The sequence below is a fragment of the Dryas octopetala genome, chromosome 2 (genome assembly GCF_963921425.1).
Source record: "Dryas octopetala chromosome 2, drDryOcto1.1, whole genome shotgun sequence".
Taxonomy (NCBI): Eukaryota; Viridiplantae; Streptophyta; class Magnoliopsida; order Rosales; family Rosaceae; genus Dryas; species Dryas octopetala.
This window is the reverse complement of record NC_141367.1, coordinates 20,837,981-20,854,924: the sequence shown is the minus strand read 5'-3', so window position 1 is coordinate 20,854,924 and position 16,944 is coordinate 20,837,981. Positions and strand designations below refer to the sequence as shown.

The 16,944-nt window shown below is 34.0% G+C and overlaps 3 protein-coding genes across 3 annotated transcripts; 1 reads left to right on the top strand and 2 right to left on the bottom strand.

Moving 5' to 3' along the window:
• Positions 1-236: 236 nt before the first annotated feature.
• Positions 237-3,873, bottom strand: LOC147293989 (GDP-mannose 3,5-epimerase 2-like). Its single transcript, XM_086231311.1, has 7 exons — positions 3,738-3,873; positions 2,364-2,774; positions 1,664-1,757; positions 1,443-1,572; positions 1,197-1,329; positions 667-874; positions 237-555 (listed from the first exon to the last, which is right to left on the bottom strand). The coding sequence occupies exons 2-7, from the start codon at positions 2,771-2,773 to the stop codon at positions 400-402; spliced, it is 1,131 nt and encodes a 376-aa protein (XP_086087437.1). The 5' UTR covers position 2,774; positions 3,738-3,873; the 3' UTR covers positions 237-399.
• Positions 3,874-5,521: 1,648 nt separating this feature from the next.
• On the bottom strand, positions 5,522-8,191 carry LOC147293988 (uncharacterized). Its single transcript, XM_086234091.1, has 4 exons — positions 7,947-8,191; positions 7,631-7,869; positions 6,037-6,523; positions 5,522-5,945 (listed from the first exon to the last, which is right to left on the bottom strand). The coding sequence occupies exons 1-4, from the start codon at positions 8,107-8,109 to the stop codon at positions 5,932-5,934; spliced, it is 903 nt and encodes a 300-aa protein (XP_086090217.1). The 5' UTR covers positions 8,110-8,191; the 3' UTR covers positions 5,522-5,931.
• Positions 8,192-10,333: 2,142 nt separating this feature from the next.
• On the top strand, positions 10,334-16,799 carry LOC147293987 (Protein kinase superfamily protein). Its single transcript, XM_086234315.1, has 12 exons — positions 10,334-10,593; positions 11,156-11,254; positions 11,483-11,540; positions 11,634-11,714; positions 11,856-11,927; positions 12,029-12,267; positions 12,369-12,440; positions 12,898-13,014; positions 13,098-13,179; positions 13,918-13,964; positions 16,089-16,170; positions 16,586-16,799. Exons 1-12 carry the CDS (start codon positions 10,421-10,423, stop codon positions 16,667-16,669), a joined length of 1,206 nt encoding a protein of 401 aa, XP_086090441.1. The 5' UTR covers positions 10,334-10,420; the 3' UTR covers positions 16,670-16,799.
• Positions 16,800-16,944: the final 145 nt, after the last annotated feature.

Below are 16,944 nucleotides of genomic sequence, written 5' to 3'. Positions count from 1 at the left end.
AAATACATTAAGTAGATAATTTTATCAAGACAAACATTAAAAGTGAACTTAACAATCATTTACTAAAAAAAATCACAATTTCTTTTTATAGAAAGTAGGCCAAAGGAAAGATATATTTGAAGCTTTTGATTAGTGCTTCTTTATTGCTAGAGCTCACATCTTCAAGCTAGACAAAGAACAAGCACGCTACTTATTGATATTTAACAAATACAATGCTTCCCAAAAAGAAATGCGGAACCACAAAAAACTGAGAATTTAGATTTGAGATTGGGATTCCACTCTAAATACTACATAATCATATGATGACAGCTGTCCGAAAAGCGGAAGAATACAAACATAATTATGCAACTTAATCAAATAATTAGGACCAAATCTATATAAATTGAATCATAAGCAGCTTCACTCTTTGCCATCAGAAGCTCGAAGAGAACCCAGTTGAACAGGTGCTTGGGTTCCCACTACTTTTGAAGTCCCATAACCTGACAAATTAATGCCTTGAGCCTTCTCTTTCTCAATCTGTTCCTTTATCCAAAAGTATGTAATTCTCAGTCCATCCTGTTAAAATCAAAGTTAAAACACAAATTAGTTCAGTAGGTGATCATTTCCTGAGTGTGGAATCAGTCAAGAAGCCAAATCACTCCTAATTAATTAATTAACTAATTATACCTTCAACTTCATAGTAGGAGCCCAGCCAAGCCTCTCCTTAATCAGAGTGTTGTCTGAGTTTCGACCACGAACACCCTCAGGGCCAGGAATATGATGGATTGGGAGCTTCTTGCTCTCAAAGCTTAGGACTATCTCAGCCATCTCATTCATGCTAACCATCTCATCACTTCCAATGTTTCCTGGCTCCCGGAAGTCAGACTTCGTTAATCTGAATGCATGGAAAGTTGAAAGTCATCAGTTAAAGGAACATGCCTGCTAAGTTTAGGGTTATATGATTACAAAACAATATTGCAAACAAGCAGGACACTGGGACAGCAAACAAAAGAGCCTTAAAAGATTGCACATTTCTGATGCTCATATTTCCTATAATGCAGGACAGAGGGGTTGATAATGTGCAATCTTTTAACGATTTCCACTATAAATTAATAATTAAACAAATAAAAGTGGAACAAAAGCAACAGAATCTGGAGTACCAAAAAAAAAAAAAACATTACATCTTAGCAAGATATATGTAATGAAGGCAGTTTTACCTTAGGACACCTTCCACACATTCATCAATGAAGGTGAAAGACCGAGTTTGTACACCATCTCCCCACATCTCAAACTTATCAGTGGAAGTAATGGCTTTTCTACAAAAAGCAGCAGGGGCCTTCTCTCTGCCACCTGCAAAACAAATGACAAACGATATGCAACAATGAATATGCGGAAAAACATAAATATATGTGTGCACTTGTGTGTGTATCAAGTCGTAGAAGAATGTACAAGCATAGGCTGACCTTTCCAAGTTCCAAAGGGTCCATAAATGTTGTGGAACCGCCCAATCCGACACTCAATACCAAAATCCTTGTTATAGTGCTTGCAGAGTTCTTCAGTCATGAGCTTCTCCAAGCCATATGCATCTTGAGGCTATTACACAAGCAAAGCATTCCAAAGATAAGGTCAACAAATTTCGAAATGAACATATTTATATGCATGAGCATTCAGAAGAAGAAGAAACCTCCGCAGGCCAAGCATCAGACTCCTTCAAGCTCACATTAGTATCCAACTGTTTAAATTCAGGGTAAATGCAAGCACTAGAGGCATAAAATAACCTGCAAACCATTATGACAAGTCAATAATTTGATGAGTGAGCAGATATGCGTACTCCTTCCTTCTAACACACCCCTCAATGTTGCAGTAAACAAAAATGGTTAATCTGATTGATATCAAGGGATGCTTTCATATAACCAAAACTCAACAAAAGTTTTATTTTGACAATTTCTTGTCAGATATGCCTAGCCTTCAAAAAAGACAATTCTTTTATTCTTTCTTTTATAGCACTGAAAACCATTAGGGACCATTAGGAATTATAAAAATACCACAAAGACACAATTAGTTCATTCTATTTAATACTGCAGTTAAGAAGTGACAATTGCATCGTTCAGAACATATTCAATCATCAAAGAAAAAAAAAAAAAAAAAAGTTAAAGAGTTTAGAAAAATATGAGATACCGCGAAGAAAAATAAGACTTGAAAAACAGAATACATATATGAAATAACTGTTTCAAATGTTTTGAATAAGAATAAAATGAAACATATTCATAGTAGTGACTGGTGTGGGATCCAAAAGACCCCTATAATAATGCTGAAATCAAGTGTAGTACAAGCATATAACCGATAAATCTAAAAGCATGACAATAAATTCAAGGCAAACAAACCTCTTAACTCCATTGATCCTTGCTGCCTCGAGCACGTTAAAGCTGATCATTGTGTTGTTATACATAATGACGGAATGGTTGGACTGAATGAAACCCATACCTCCCATGTCAGCAGCAAGGTTGAACACATGGTCTACACCAGTAGTGACTTTTAAACAGTTATCCATCACCCTAAGATCAACAAGATGGAACTCATTGCAAAACATGTCCTCTGTCATGTGCTCATTTTTCTTCCAGTCAGAAGCGATAATGTAATGACCCTCACTCTTCAATCGCCTGGCAATGTGCGAAGCAATGAAACCTCCAGCCCCCGTTATGGAAATCCGAAGCTTTTCAGAAGGCCAGTATGGTTCCCTCTCCAGGTTCTCATATGTGTATTCACCAAATTTACTTGCCCCGCTACTCCCCATTCTGCAACAATTAGAAACATAAGTAAGAATAAGAATTTTTAGTAAAGACCTTATAGCATCTATGATTTAAGCATACAATATATGCAATTATAACATTTAAATAAGTGGAATAAGTTTCTTGTTTTATATGCCATCATCTCAACAATGAAGTCGCTCAATGTTAAAAACGGTGCCATTTAACATTAAGCCAAAATGTCATTCTGCTTAAGCCCCATTTGGTTTAAAGGAAGAAGAACATAGACTACTTAAAATTGAATAAGGAATGCTATTTTCTTTACTTCCAGTTTTTGCTATAAACAATAAAAGCCTAAAGATTATAGACTAAACAAGGATTTGTATGAATATTCTAAGAACAGAATTGGCTGGTTACAAATAGAAAAGATTTATTTAACTACAATTGTCATACAAATAAGGATTAGTGGAATATGCATACAAAATTTAAAAGAGACAAAGAAATTATGCTTACTCTAAATTGCAAAGCAAATGTGACAACCTTTATGCAGTTTTTAAGCCTTTCTTATCTACAGTTTTCCCGGCAGCCAAACAGAAGCAAAAGAAAATGAAAATATGCAGGGTATGAACGAAACAAGAACTGTATGTTCATTAAGAAAAATTCAGATAATTCTCATCACTTAGAACACTCACTGAGGAATAATAACAAATATGAATTTGAATAGAAAAAAGAGAAGACCAAAATAGCATTCAATTAGTGAAACAGACTACAGAGCATCCATGAATGTTACGCCAAACCCCATGAACTAACGATTATAAACACAACCCAATAATAAAAGTAACCCAAAATCACAATACGTGCATAGTTCAAAGCAAACCCATGAGAAAATTTAATGTACTGAAGGCAGACACTGAATGGAAAAAAACAGAAAAATACAGAGAAACCAAAAACAAAAAATAAAAAACACGCCTACAAATTATTTCCAACAAAAAAGGTGGATTAATTACGAACCTTGAAAGCTACAGAGATGCTGAATACAATGATGAGATTCAAGTGTGAACGTAGGTTTGAAAGATTTGGGATAGATACCAGCAGGAGGCCTTAGGCTTAGAACCCCAGCTCTATAAATAGAGCTACTCGACTGTCGTTATTTCGTTTTTTTATTATTTATTTTTTTCAGATTATTTATTTACTGGTTTTCCAATTTTTTGGGGAAATAAAATATCGAGGACCCCGACAACCTTTTTAGAAAATTTAAGAAGTGTACCCATTTTTCTCTCACTACAAATCTCTTTCTCACTTTACAGTTTACACCCTTTTTATTTTTTATTTTTTATATTTTTCAAAATATTTAAAATACCCTCATTTACACAAAATATATACCCTCATCTAAAAATTGAACTGTTTGAATCGACACAAAACGAATCGTGTGTGCCCTAATAGGGTATACCTCAATATAAATAAGTTGAGGTATACATCAACTTATTTATGTTGATGTATGACCTTGTTGGGGCCCACACAAGTCATTTTGTGTCAATCTGAACCGTTCAATTTTTACCTCTCCAATGATAGATCATCCTTACAAAAAATTAGCCAAATCGAAAATCATTTGTCTATCTAACTTTGATAAAACAAATAAACGAACCAAATATTTTCGATGAAACCGTTCATTTGTTTGATCAAAGTTAGATATGCAAATGATTTCTGATTTGGCTAATTTTTTGCAAGGATGATCTATCAATGGAAATATAAAAATTGAACTGTTCGGATTGACACAAAACGACTCATGTGGGCCCCAATAGGGTATACCTCAATATAAATAAGCTAAGGTATGACCTTGTTGGGGCCCACACGAGTCGTTTTGTGTCGATCCGAACCGTTCAATTTTTACTTCTCCAATGATAGATCATCCTTGCAAAAAATTAGCTAAATCGAAAATCATTTGTTTATCTAACTTTGATTAAACAAATGAACGAACCAAATATTTTCGATGAAACCGTTTATTTGCTCACGAGGAGAATCCAATGAAGAGGAAGAAGAGAAACCAAAAAAGAAAAAGAAGAAGAGAAACTAGAGAAGAAGAAGAAAAACCAAAGAAGAGGAGGAGGAAGAGGAGAAGAAGAAGTCTTCGGTTCGGTATTGGTAAATCGACGATTTGTGATTTCCAAATCGCCATTGCCATATTCGATTTGATAAGCATTGACACCGACTCTTCGGACAATCGTTAGACGGCCTTTTTTTGGGTTCAATGACGTTGATTTCGGTCGATTCTTTAATTTTTCAGAAGAACCGACCTAGCCCTAGTTTATATAATTCAAATTGAAGAACCAACCCAGCCCTAGTTTATATAATTACTAATTAATCAGAAGAACCGACCCATCTCTAGTTTATATTCATTTATTCATTCATTTATTCATTCATTTGGTACGTTTAAATCTTTGACACTACCCTGCTGGCCCAAAAAGACAACTTTTGAGTTTTGACTAACTTTTGCCATGCATATTAGGACCTCCCATGTGAACAAGACAAGAGAAGATCTAAGTAGGATACCATGGGCCCCCATGGGAGGGATCACCATAAGAAAGTAAGGGCACTGCATTCACTTGTTTCTCACAGTTCAGAGGCTCTTCTAGATCATTGTCCTCCCAAATTTTCTTTTAGAGTCCTTTTGTGGAGACAGATTAATTAATTCTTATTTTAGGGTCATAATTGTTTTTTTGTTGTTGTTCTTTTAGGGCCCGTTTGGATTGAGAATTTGGATTTGGATTTGAATTTCAAATTCATGTATTTTAAATTCATGTATTTCAAATTCATGTATTTCAAATCCTATTGTTTGGATAAAAAAAATGAAATATGAGGATTTCAATTGAAAATTTTTAATTTAAATATATCATTATGGTAACATATGATGAGCTTGCAAAGATAGCTTATAAATGAGGCCCATGATCTATAAATTTAAAACTAACTCATTTTAAATTGTACTTTATATTAGAAATCACTACATATTGTTCAAAAAGGATAACAAATCGTTCAAACCACATAGGAGCTTCATACATATGATTCCAAAACAGATACAATATTGTTTAAAATAATATCAAATATTATTCACAAAAAGATCCAACACCATCAAAGAAATGTTGTTCTAATATGTTTTCCATAAAGAGCTTCAAACATGCAAGGGCTTCATCTTCTACCACTTTAATCATTAGTTTCCCATACCTGAAAAATACACTCAAATCACCTAATTAATATAGTTTATATGAAAAAAATAAAATAAAATAAGGTAAAATTGATAATGAAGAGAAATTACCTTCAGACTGACAAATAAGCATCCGTACCCACTCGGTCTTTTCGACATCAGAAAGAGATTTCAAAAGTGAAAACTCTTCTGGATTACCAGCCATCAATATTCGTACGGCCTTAAAAACTTGCAATCTATCAAGGTTTGGTATATCTGAAACCACTTTATGTACTTCCTCTCCTCTGAGTTGTTTGGTCACTTGACTTGCCATAAACTCCTTTAGGGTGTTTGCCACATCACCAATTGCTTGTGCCACTGGATCTTTTTTCTTTTTCTTATATGGATGTGAGTCACAAGTTGAAGTTGCAGGATGTGCAGAAGTATGGGAGTTAGGAATGAAATCACCTTCATTTTCTTCTTCAACCTCCATCATGTGCTCAGCATTTCCAACATCTTCTGCCCCTTCACCAGTCGCCCTATCTTTCCCGCACAACATCACAATATCATCCCAATTATCAATAACCTTGTTTTGATAACCACGAGCAGCAAGATGTGACTACAAAAATAACAGGAAATAAGGTATAATATTGATGAAGTCAATGCACCATTCAATTCACCACTTTGGTTTTTCTTTTGGTGCCAAGGATAAAAAGTGCAGGACACAACAAGTCACTAATGGCAAAACTAAGCATTGATGTATCAACAAGTCTCTAATTTTTGGAATAAGGCTGATAAGCAACTTGTACTAGTTAAGAGAAACAAAACTAAGCATTGATGTATCAATTTTGTCCATTAAAAATTTTGCTATCCGTATGGTATTTTCCCTCTCATCCATTTTCTAAGACTTACCAATTTATCAATTATATATTTGAGTTCTATGCTGTGACTCAATTTTAAGTATTTGTCTCATTGAAACATTTGAAACAACTTGACAAAGTATATAGACAAATAATGATAGATAAAGATCTTATAACACTACTACATTCAATTGGAGGCAGAGCAACCACTGTCGGGGCAAATAAGGTCTTCTTGGTACCTTTTTTGAAGTGGTCAAATAAATCAGGTAAAAAAAAATTCAACCACATGCTGTTCAACATCGGAGACAACTATAGAAAATTACAAACTTACTTAACAAGATAAAATTTGACCTGAAATTAGAGAAGTTAATGAAGATCACATATATTAGTTTAGATTATTTAATCAAACCATAAGGTCCAGTAACAATTCCAATAGTAAATAAATAAAATTAGGAAGCGTTATATTACTTTATACGTTTTTCTCTTCTTTTATGTTCACTTTACACTTTTTACTAAGTAAGCAGACCCAAACAGGTCATCAAACAAGCTGCAAAAGGAGCAGCAAGACGACTAATTACTAACAAAGTGGTGCACCAAAAAGCAATAGAGCATCCCACCAAACAAATCTTGAAAAAGGGCACGAAAGCAAACACAATGAGTCTGCATTAAAGCTCAACAGAACAAGAAACAACTGCATAAGGACTAACAAAATAGACAGTAGTAGCTAGACAAAATTCTAAAGCTTTTAAAAGAGCAATAAGAGATAGACTAGCAAAATTAAGCATAGAGAATTAACAAATAGCTTATGAAAAATGAAAAAGCATAAGAAGCTTAGAATTTAAAATAGCAATAATTTTTTGTTATACCTCACAATAGTCATTCCAAACACTCAAATTTTCTGCTGAGATTGGAACCATCTTTTTTTCTTCGTCCCAAGTGAGCCCACTTTGACTCTTGATGTCAGTGACAATAGCATAGTGTTTCTTCCAAGCTCTAAGTCTGTTCTTGACATTCTCCTTTGTCAAACCAAGTTGCAAAGTTGCATTCAACTCATCTACAACTGCTTGATATGCTTGTGGTTTCCAATCTCCATCACCCTTGTTACCTTCATTCAGTTTGTAGTTAGTTAAAAAGTGGGAATTAAGCACAAAAATAGGGGTCAGTGGGTAGAGTTTTCATTACCAGCATTCATTTGGTCATATAAAGCTTTAGCCATTGCAGTATCCATTTGTGGGTTCCATGTGAGGTATCTTCTTGACTTTGCCTCCAATTGGGATTGTGACTTAGAACTACTTTGAGCTTGTGACTTAGAACTACTTTGAGGTTGTGACAGAAATCTTTTCATATTTGCCCTAACAAATGAACAATAAAAATTTTGTAATTCTGGATGCTAAAGCAATTTTTTATTAAGCAATCAACAAGTAACATGCACCACATATCCTAACAGCAATCAACAAGTAACATAAATAAACCAGAATCAGCCAAAGCACCTAACTTTCAGCAAAGACAATTGCATAATACAGCAAATACAATTTCACCTAACTTTCAACAAATAAATCAAATTGAAGCACTGCTTAAGGTGAAAAGAAATAGTTGTGGAGGTCCTGAAATGATATTTACAGCAAAGACAGAGGAGGAAGAAAGAGTTGAATTATATCAAACATGAGAACCAACAAGTGAGCAATTACGAGGCAAGGCACACCCAAGCTTAAACTAGTAGGACTGCCATATATTTCTAATGTGTTGCGAAAAAAGCATGCATTTCTTTGCACTTAAAAGTAAATAGTAATAGCTTTTGTTATTCTTTATATATTTACTCCTTACACAAACCTTCTTCCACTATATTGTTAGGAACATGCAGTCAGATACAGGACATCTAAGCTTTTCTCTCTCTCAATTTGCTCAGTCAAATGCCACATTTGCCTTATGTATCCTTTGGAAGCTTGTATCACGCGGCAACTGGATGTGGCAACTTTTTTTTTTATTTTTTATTTTTTTCATTCCCCTTAGAATGCTGAAAAGAAAAATAACTAAGGAAGAAACATTTATCTCCTCAGCATAACCAAAACATCAACACATTTAAATACCAATGCCTTCAGCCAGTCCTACTAGCAATTCTAGGATCCTCATATGCATGTAATAATGTCAATTTGTTACACAATATGCATGTAGTTTGGTACTAAGAAAATAATTGCAAACACAGACAAGTCAAGTATATTAACAAGACAATAAATACATAAACCTACAAGTCCAAGTTGTCATCATCTTGCTCTCTGTTTCGGTAAAGTTTAGGGTCATAATTGTTTTTTTTTGTTCTTTTAAAGTTTTATCCCTATTGCGTAATTGTTTTTTTCCTGCCAAACAGTGATTACCCACCACATCTAAAAAAGTAGAAGCCTCATAAAAACAGGCTATTTAGAGAAGTCCTTTCTTTATCATTACCTATGAGCCAATGAGCATTTTCTTGGGGTTATATTGACAATGTTTTGGGTCTGAGATTTTGAGTAGTTCCACATATACTACTAGGCAGTCTAGGCTAAGACTCTGTTTTTCCAATGCAGTGAGTGTTATTGATTTAGTGCAGCCATCTATTTTCCCAATTGTGTAAGGAATCTTATAAGTTATAACTTATCCAACTCCAAATGGACCAAGTTTATATGATAGTCACACCTATTTCACATTGCATCATTATCTCTTAAATTCAAAAATCAAAATCATCATATCGGAGTCAAAGTCTGATCTTCAGTATGAGGTAAATACTCTTTACCTGTAGAATTATCTAATAACAAAGCACATTAACTAATTATTGATTTAGTGATATTTTTCTCTTTATATAGAAAATGTGCTAAATTTAAATCCTCCCTCATCTAAATATGAAAAAAAAAAAAACAGTTGATGGAGTAACTTAGTTGAAAGGACTAGAATTGCACATTCTGCATTCAAATTTGATTCCCTCTCTGTAATAAAAAAAATATAAAAAAACTGCACGAACTGACATTCGACATAATATAAACAGAAAAAATACAAGTAAAGGTCTAGACTTGAAACATAAGAGATGAGAAAGCAACCAATCACTAGGATCCTCATCTATGAGACTACCCATATCTGTGAGATTATTAATTTCAGATTCTCAGGTGATGTTTTTGTGCTGAATTTGTGATTATGTAAAACATTAACATTGTTTTAGGCTTTCATTTAATCAATCTACTTTCAATTAAAACCTTGAATACTAAATGCTAACCTCAAATAGTCAAATGCTTAAGCCTAAATCCCAAAATAACCTGCCTTTGAATGTAAACATAATATTAACACACACAAAAACATAAGATCATAAGATCACATTTGGTTTTATCTTCATGAGTTAAGGTTGATAAGTGATGATTATTCTGACCAAAGGAAATCATGTTGATGACTTCTTGACACTAAGCTTTGTGTGGTCATCAGTCAATCATGGGTCCAAATTCATTTTGATGCTGAGGTGGCACCTCATAATTGTTAACAGAAGGAACTGTACCATTGTATAACCGCATTGAATTGAATTCCAAACAGAGCCTCTTCTCTTATCCTCTCTTCCACAACTTCCTCAACCACCATTTGGCGCCATTTCTTCAGACAGACTGACAGAAAGAGCGAAAAAGGGAGCACTGCAAACGACCATGATCCTCGCACCACGTGATGGCCTCTTTGCGCTTCGTCACATTCACAAACCCAACTCACTGAGCAGAACTCGGACGACTCGCCTCTGTTGTAAAGCGAGTCTGATCACAAACTCTGACTCGTTCGAGGTGGGTCGACTCATTGGGAGCTATGGCTTCATGAACATCACTAGGTATCATTTTATCAACACTGTTTAGCTTTCTGTTTGGCTTATAAGAAATGAAAAAAAAAAAAAAGTGTTCTAAATAGCTGTAGTGGAATATGCTTAAATAGGGAAGCTTTTAAGAATTAGATCTATTTTTTTTTTCATAATGTCGTATGAATTTTTCTGTTTGTTTTGGGTTTTTTTGTTTTTGTTTTTTCTGATTATTCAATGGGGCAGTTTGTTACCAATATTTTTGTTAATTAGATTTAAATTGTATTTAATTTTGATAGTGTAAACTTGCTTTCTCTGTTTGGTTGCTGAGAAATTGGAGGAAAAATAATGTGCTTGCTATTCTTAACTTAGAGGCTTACCCTTTGCCTGGATGATACTTCATAAGAAACCAAACAAAGGGAATAGGATATAGTTAAATTGAAAAAGGTAAACTGCCTTTTGTAAAATTCTACCTGGATTCTTTGTTTATATTGTTCTTTCTTTTCTTTGTTCTTAATTTATTTTGGTTTCAATGTAATAGAAAACATGTTCTTGGTTCTTCTTTTTTTCTTTTCCTCCTTCTCTCCGCCGGAAACAGCTTTTCAGGATCTCCATTGGGCGCAGATACTGAATACTCATCGGGAGATTTGGGGCGGTTGAGAGTTCAAGATGTAGGAGAAGGCAGTGTAAAAGTCAGGTATATTTTAAGGATATATGTTTGTGGCAGGTCCTGCCTTAATTATTAATAACTGGTAAAGGAGAAATTGAGAGAAAAGAAGTGCTTCCTAATGCATAAACACCCAAACAATGACTAATCTTATCAGTTTGAGGAAAGTAGCTGAAAGGAAATTTATAATGTGAATAAGATATCTCTGAATTGTTATCTTTCTAGATGCTGATAGTACTCATGGCAGTTCTTTTGCAGGCTATATGAAGGGAGAGTCTCTCAGGGTCCCATGAGAGGGACTCCGGTGGTTTTTAAGGTAATAATATTGTTATCATTGTCATGTTCCTGAGTTCAATTCAAATTTATAGACTCCTACATTGTATTGAACATAAGCATTTTAACCATGAAGGTTTATCCTGGACAACGGGCTGGTGGAAATGAGGCTGATATGATGGCGGCTAATGAGCTAAATGCCCATACATTCCTTCAAGTAATACAAGATGTTATTTGAATTACCCTCTAAATGATTGCATGTGTCTTTCCCTAATTTCAGTGCAGATCACTACTAAAAGAGTTTCATCTTAAAAAATTAAGTAAAAATAATTTGCTCTTTTTTTCTTTTCTTTTGCAGAACAGTTCAAAAGGCATCTGTCAGAATCTTGTGGTACTCATAGGTGGGTTTGAAACGAATACTGGGGAGCAGGTTTGTTATATGAAATTATATATCAAGAATTTACATATAAAGTGAGTTTATTAGTTCTTTTAGTTGAGAGTAGAGACAGTAAATAAATTTATCATGTGCAGTGGCTTGCTTTTCGTAATGACGGGAAATATAGTGCAGCAGATTATGCAAAAGTTATGAGTGAAAAAGTGTCAAAAAAACGTGGAGAACAGATTTGGAATTCTTTTGAACAAGAGGAAACAACCAAGCGCAGAAGATATTTTGTCACCAAGCTGCTTCAGGGTACGATGAGAGGTCTTGCTTACATGCATGATCATGAAAGGTTACACCAGAGTCTTGGACCAGCTTCTGTTATTCTTAAGTATGTTTCTTTGAATATCTAATTTGGTTCAAAATATTGCTTCATGTAATTTTCTTGTTCACTATTTTAAATTCTAACCAAACTTTTTTAAATGCTGGCAGCACAATTGTAGAGAGAGATGCTATTTACTTAGTCCCACGACTTCGGGATCTAGCCTTTTCTGTTGACATTAGGTATTCTAATTGTCATCTAATTATTTTCTTTTGTATTTTAATTTATATATGTAACTGAATTTTCAATGTTTCGGACAAAATTTCAATCCTTTGCCAAGTGGTCTTCTAAATATTGTTATTGTTGGTATCCCATACTGATGGGCAAAGGAGGAGGTGACCAAGGAGTATGCAGAAGCAAATGTAGTTGTTGAGTCTCTTTAATTTATCAATTAATATAAAGGAAAATTGTAGATTTTGAAGGTTAACATAATGAAATTGTTAAAGTAGAATCTAATTTATTTGTGAAATCAAATGTCATTGCTTATGTATAATTTACTTCATTATACATATTTGGTTATCTTTTTCATTAACTTGACTTTTTTTTTTTCCTTTAAAGAAAGACATGAGGATATACTGAATAACAACAGGTACCTCTGTACCTTATAACACTTGCATATCCATACACATTGTTTCCTAGGTATTCATATCTAGAAGGGGATCCTGGATTACTCTCAGAGGGACTTTGGAGACGAGCATCTACTGCTGGTGCCTACACGCCTATGGATAAAAGAGCCTTTGGAATAGCAGATGACATGTAATTTGTTGCAATTGGGCTTCATTTTAACACTTCGAATCAGGTTCATATTCTTTATGCTTTCTTTTATTCTCTCCATGCAGATATGAAGCAGGTCTTCTCTTTGCATACCTAGCATTTGTCCCATTTTGTGAAGCAGGCATGATGGATGGCCTTTCCCTGCAAGTAAGCTATAATGTTACCACATCTTTCTTTGGTTTTCATTTATAGTTTCTTTTTTCCACATGAGTGATTGATGTAGGACAACATAGAGTGGATACTGTGTATGATTTAGTAGGCAGTAGATAGACAAAAGTATTGGTAGTTAGAAAAATTTTAGAAAAAAGAAGAAAATGATGATTTAGGGTTGTTATGCAGAGAAATTTGAAAGAGAAAAATAGGAAGGGGAAGAGAGAGGAAAAAGTATAGATGGAAATATCAAGGCAGCAAGCCCTTCAAAAAAACTTAATCTTCATTTCTTAAAATCTGATTTAACTCAAAAACTAAAAAAAACTAAGTCTTTCTAATCAAGACCCAAATATATTTATTTAAAATAACTCTTTCTATTAACTCATAGATTGACTTAGGATTGTTGCAAATGCACTTAGAAATATCAAGAGAGAGGAGGAAAAAAACACTTAGGATTGTTGTAAATGCAGAGATTAGAGAGTGGAAAATAAGAAAGAGGAGAAAGTGTAGATGGAAATTTTAATGACATAAAAAAACTTAAATAAATGGTCCAACTCTTTTAATTACCATGAATTTTTCTCTTTGGACAAAAAAGCTTTTAGTCACAAACTTGGGCCAACTGATTTAGTCTTGGGCTTCCAAAGAGGATATTTCTTTTCTAACCAAGCTGTTGCTACTGTGATAGTCAAATAAGCAAGTCTTCTAGAAATAATCATTTATTTTGTGAACTTGCAGAGGCTTTTGGAGAGCACTTTCCAACTTGATATTGGAGCAACAAGAGAGTAAGATACCTTGATATCATATGAGTAAAGTGTTCATTATGATGAGAATTTTCCCTTTATTTTGATATAATTTGAGCATCCAACCCAAAACCAATTGGCAATGGATGGAAAGACCCAAGACCTTATAAGCACATATGTTAAACTTTAGTTTTCCGATGTGGGACATTGCTCCACATTACTCTCAACACGCCTCCACACGTGTGGCGATATTTTTAGCCTAACATGTGGACAAATTGCAAATAACTAAGCTCTGATACCATGATAGAATTTGAGCATCCAATCCAAAACCAATTAACAATGGGTGGAGAGGCCCAAGACTTTATAAGCACACTTGCTAAACTTTAGTTTTCCGATGTGGGACATTGCTCCACATTACTTTCAACATATTTTATTTTTTTGTTTTAGTTTGGGAATAAAATAATATAGGACTTGACTTTTTGATATTAAGCAGACACTTGAAGTTTTTACAAAAATTTGTTTGGAGAACTTCCTTCAACTCTATTAGGGGCTTCATACTTCATTATCTTTGTTTGTTTTGTTTAGGGATCATTGTTACGGAAGCGAGTTATTGAAATTACTAATCTGTAGTTTGTCTAACTGAAGCTTATTACAATGATTTACAGTAAATTTAGTGGTAGATAATAGTAGGAGGAAGCACGGAATGGACACTAGGACACGACAAATCTCCAACACGTCGATTAAAATGAATATATATATATATATATACATGCTCCTTCTATTGAGGTATACCCTATTAGGACCCACACGAGTAGTTTTGTGTCGATCCAAACCGTTCATTTTTTACATTTTCATTGATAGATCATCTTTGCAAAAAATTAGCCAAATCGAAAATCATTTGTCTATCTAACTTTGATTAAATAAATGGACAAACTAAATATTTTCGATAAAACCGTCCATTTGTTTTTATCAAAGTTAGATAGGCAAATGATTTCTGATTTGACTAATTTTTTGCAAGGATAATTTATCAATGAAGATGATCCTTGTGAACGGTTCGGATCGACACAAAACAATTCGTGTGGGCCCCAACAAGGTCATACCTCAACTTATTTAAGTTGAAATATACCTTAATAAAAGGAGCATGTATATATATATTATGCTAAAAAAAAATTCATATAAAAAATCTAAATATCCAAAATACATAACATAAAACATGTTCCAAATATACAAAATAAAAATTCATTCTTTCTTCTCCTTCTTCTCCTCTTCTTTCTCGTTTCTCCCCTTTCTCCCTCTCTCGTTCTGTTCAGATTTCAGAGTTTCTAATATGTCGTCGCAAGCCCTAGCAGTACCAAACATATTGTACTAAGTTTTACAAGTTTAACCATAAAATGTTTAAAATTTCGATTGGACCCCTGTTTTTTTTATAAAAAAAAAAAAAAAAAACTTGCAAATAAGCCCCTGCTGTGTCCCTTGCGTACTGTGTCAGAAAGCCAAAGTTGACAAAAAGTCAATCGACATGCCAAATTGCTTGTCCAACACGTGTCGGGGCATGTCGTGTCAGTTTTGGTGTCCGACACACGACACTCCATCCCCAAGAAGTGTTGGTGCTTTCTTAGGATGAAGCATAATTTACTTATGGGGACCTGAACGTTATCAAGCAATCATATTGGTCACATGAATTATGCAAGATTTTAAATTCCCATATAAAGCTCCTTTGTTAGAGTTTAACCCTGTCTTAGCTATTCTAAAAGTTTGATGAAGCTATCATTTTATGTCTGTCCGATCAAATCCTGTTTTGCCAATCCTCTTCATTGCTGCACAATTAATAGAATGATTGGTTGAATCAAGGTTCCTATCTAAATTTGAATATGCTAGATAAATAGTTAACGTTTAGGGAGATTTGCTATTGAAACATTAAACATGAACATATGTATGGATTAAGACATTCATTGGGTTGGTAGAGACCTTTTAAACATTGTCTTAGGTTCCTTGTCTTATTTTTCATTTAGTCTATGAAGTATGAATAATAAGACAAAGTGTCATGTCACATATACGTGATACTTTTTTAGTTTGTTTCTTACTTTTATAGTTGCGATCTTCTTGCAGGTTTATATTGTTTCTGCTTCAGTTTCTTATTTTCTTCCCTTTTACTCCTTTTGGCAGATACTGTTTAGCAGATGACCGGCTATTAGATGCTGTGAAGTTCCTGGATCTTGGAGATGGTGCTGGTTGGGAGTTACTCCAGGTTGTCTTATGTTTAAAAATATGATTGCTAATGTCAGTATCATTTCAACATATCATGAATTAATATAATCTAAGTTAGTGTAAATGTCTGATCTATTTTGATAGTCACTTTAAAGTTTTAAACACTTGATATTTTTTATTACATGTGATGTCTATATCTGAATTGCAAAAGTTGGTTGATTCGTGAACAGCCCCAATAATTGATAGCATGTCCAGGAAAAGGTTATTGTTATTTCAGTCCTTGTTTTGTGAGACTAATAGAAGCTCCTAAATAGTAGAATATATAGTAGTTTGAGAGAACTGGGCTTTCTTTAGTGGTTAGAAACTGATATCTCATTGTTTCCATAATGTCTGTCACATACAATGCCTTGTCTCTTTCATATTGTTCTAAAACAATGTTATTTCACTTGTTGCAGGCAATGCTGAATCCTGACTTCCGAAAGCGGCCAATGGCACAGGCTGTACTCAGTCATCGATTCATGACCGTGGGCATTCTTTGAGATTTTGAACCAAAGAATTTGATTTATTGTGTATATTGAAAGATAAAGGCATATGGATCATTAAGTGAACTGAAAGTTTTTCATATATCGTTGATATATTTTGCAGTAAGAGTGGCTAATCTTGAATTCATATTGGTCAGTGGCAATCTGTAAATGCTTGTGTGGATGGTGTAAAGACAATTGTTCATTGCCTAACACAAGCTACCCCTTGTTTTTAAAAACACACCCAAATTTCCATGTTTTGCAACCATAGAAAAAATTGGCAAGACCTTGAC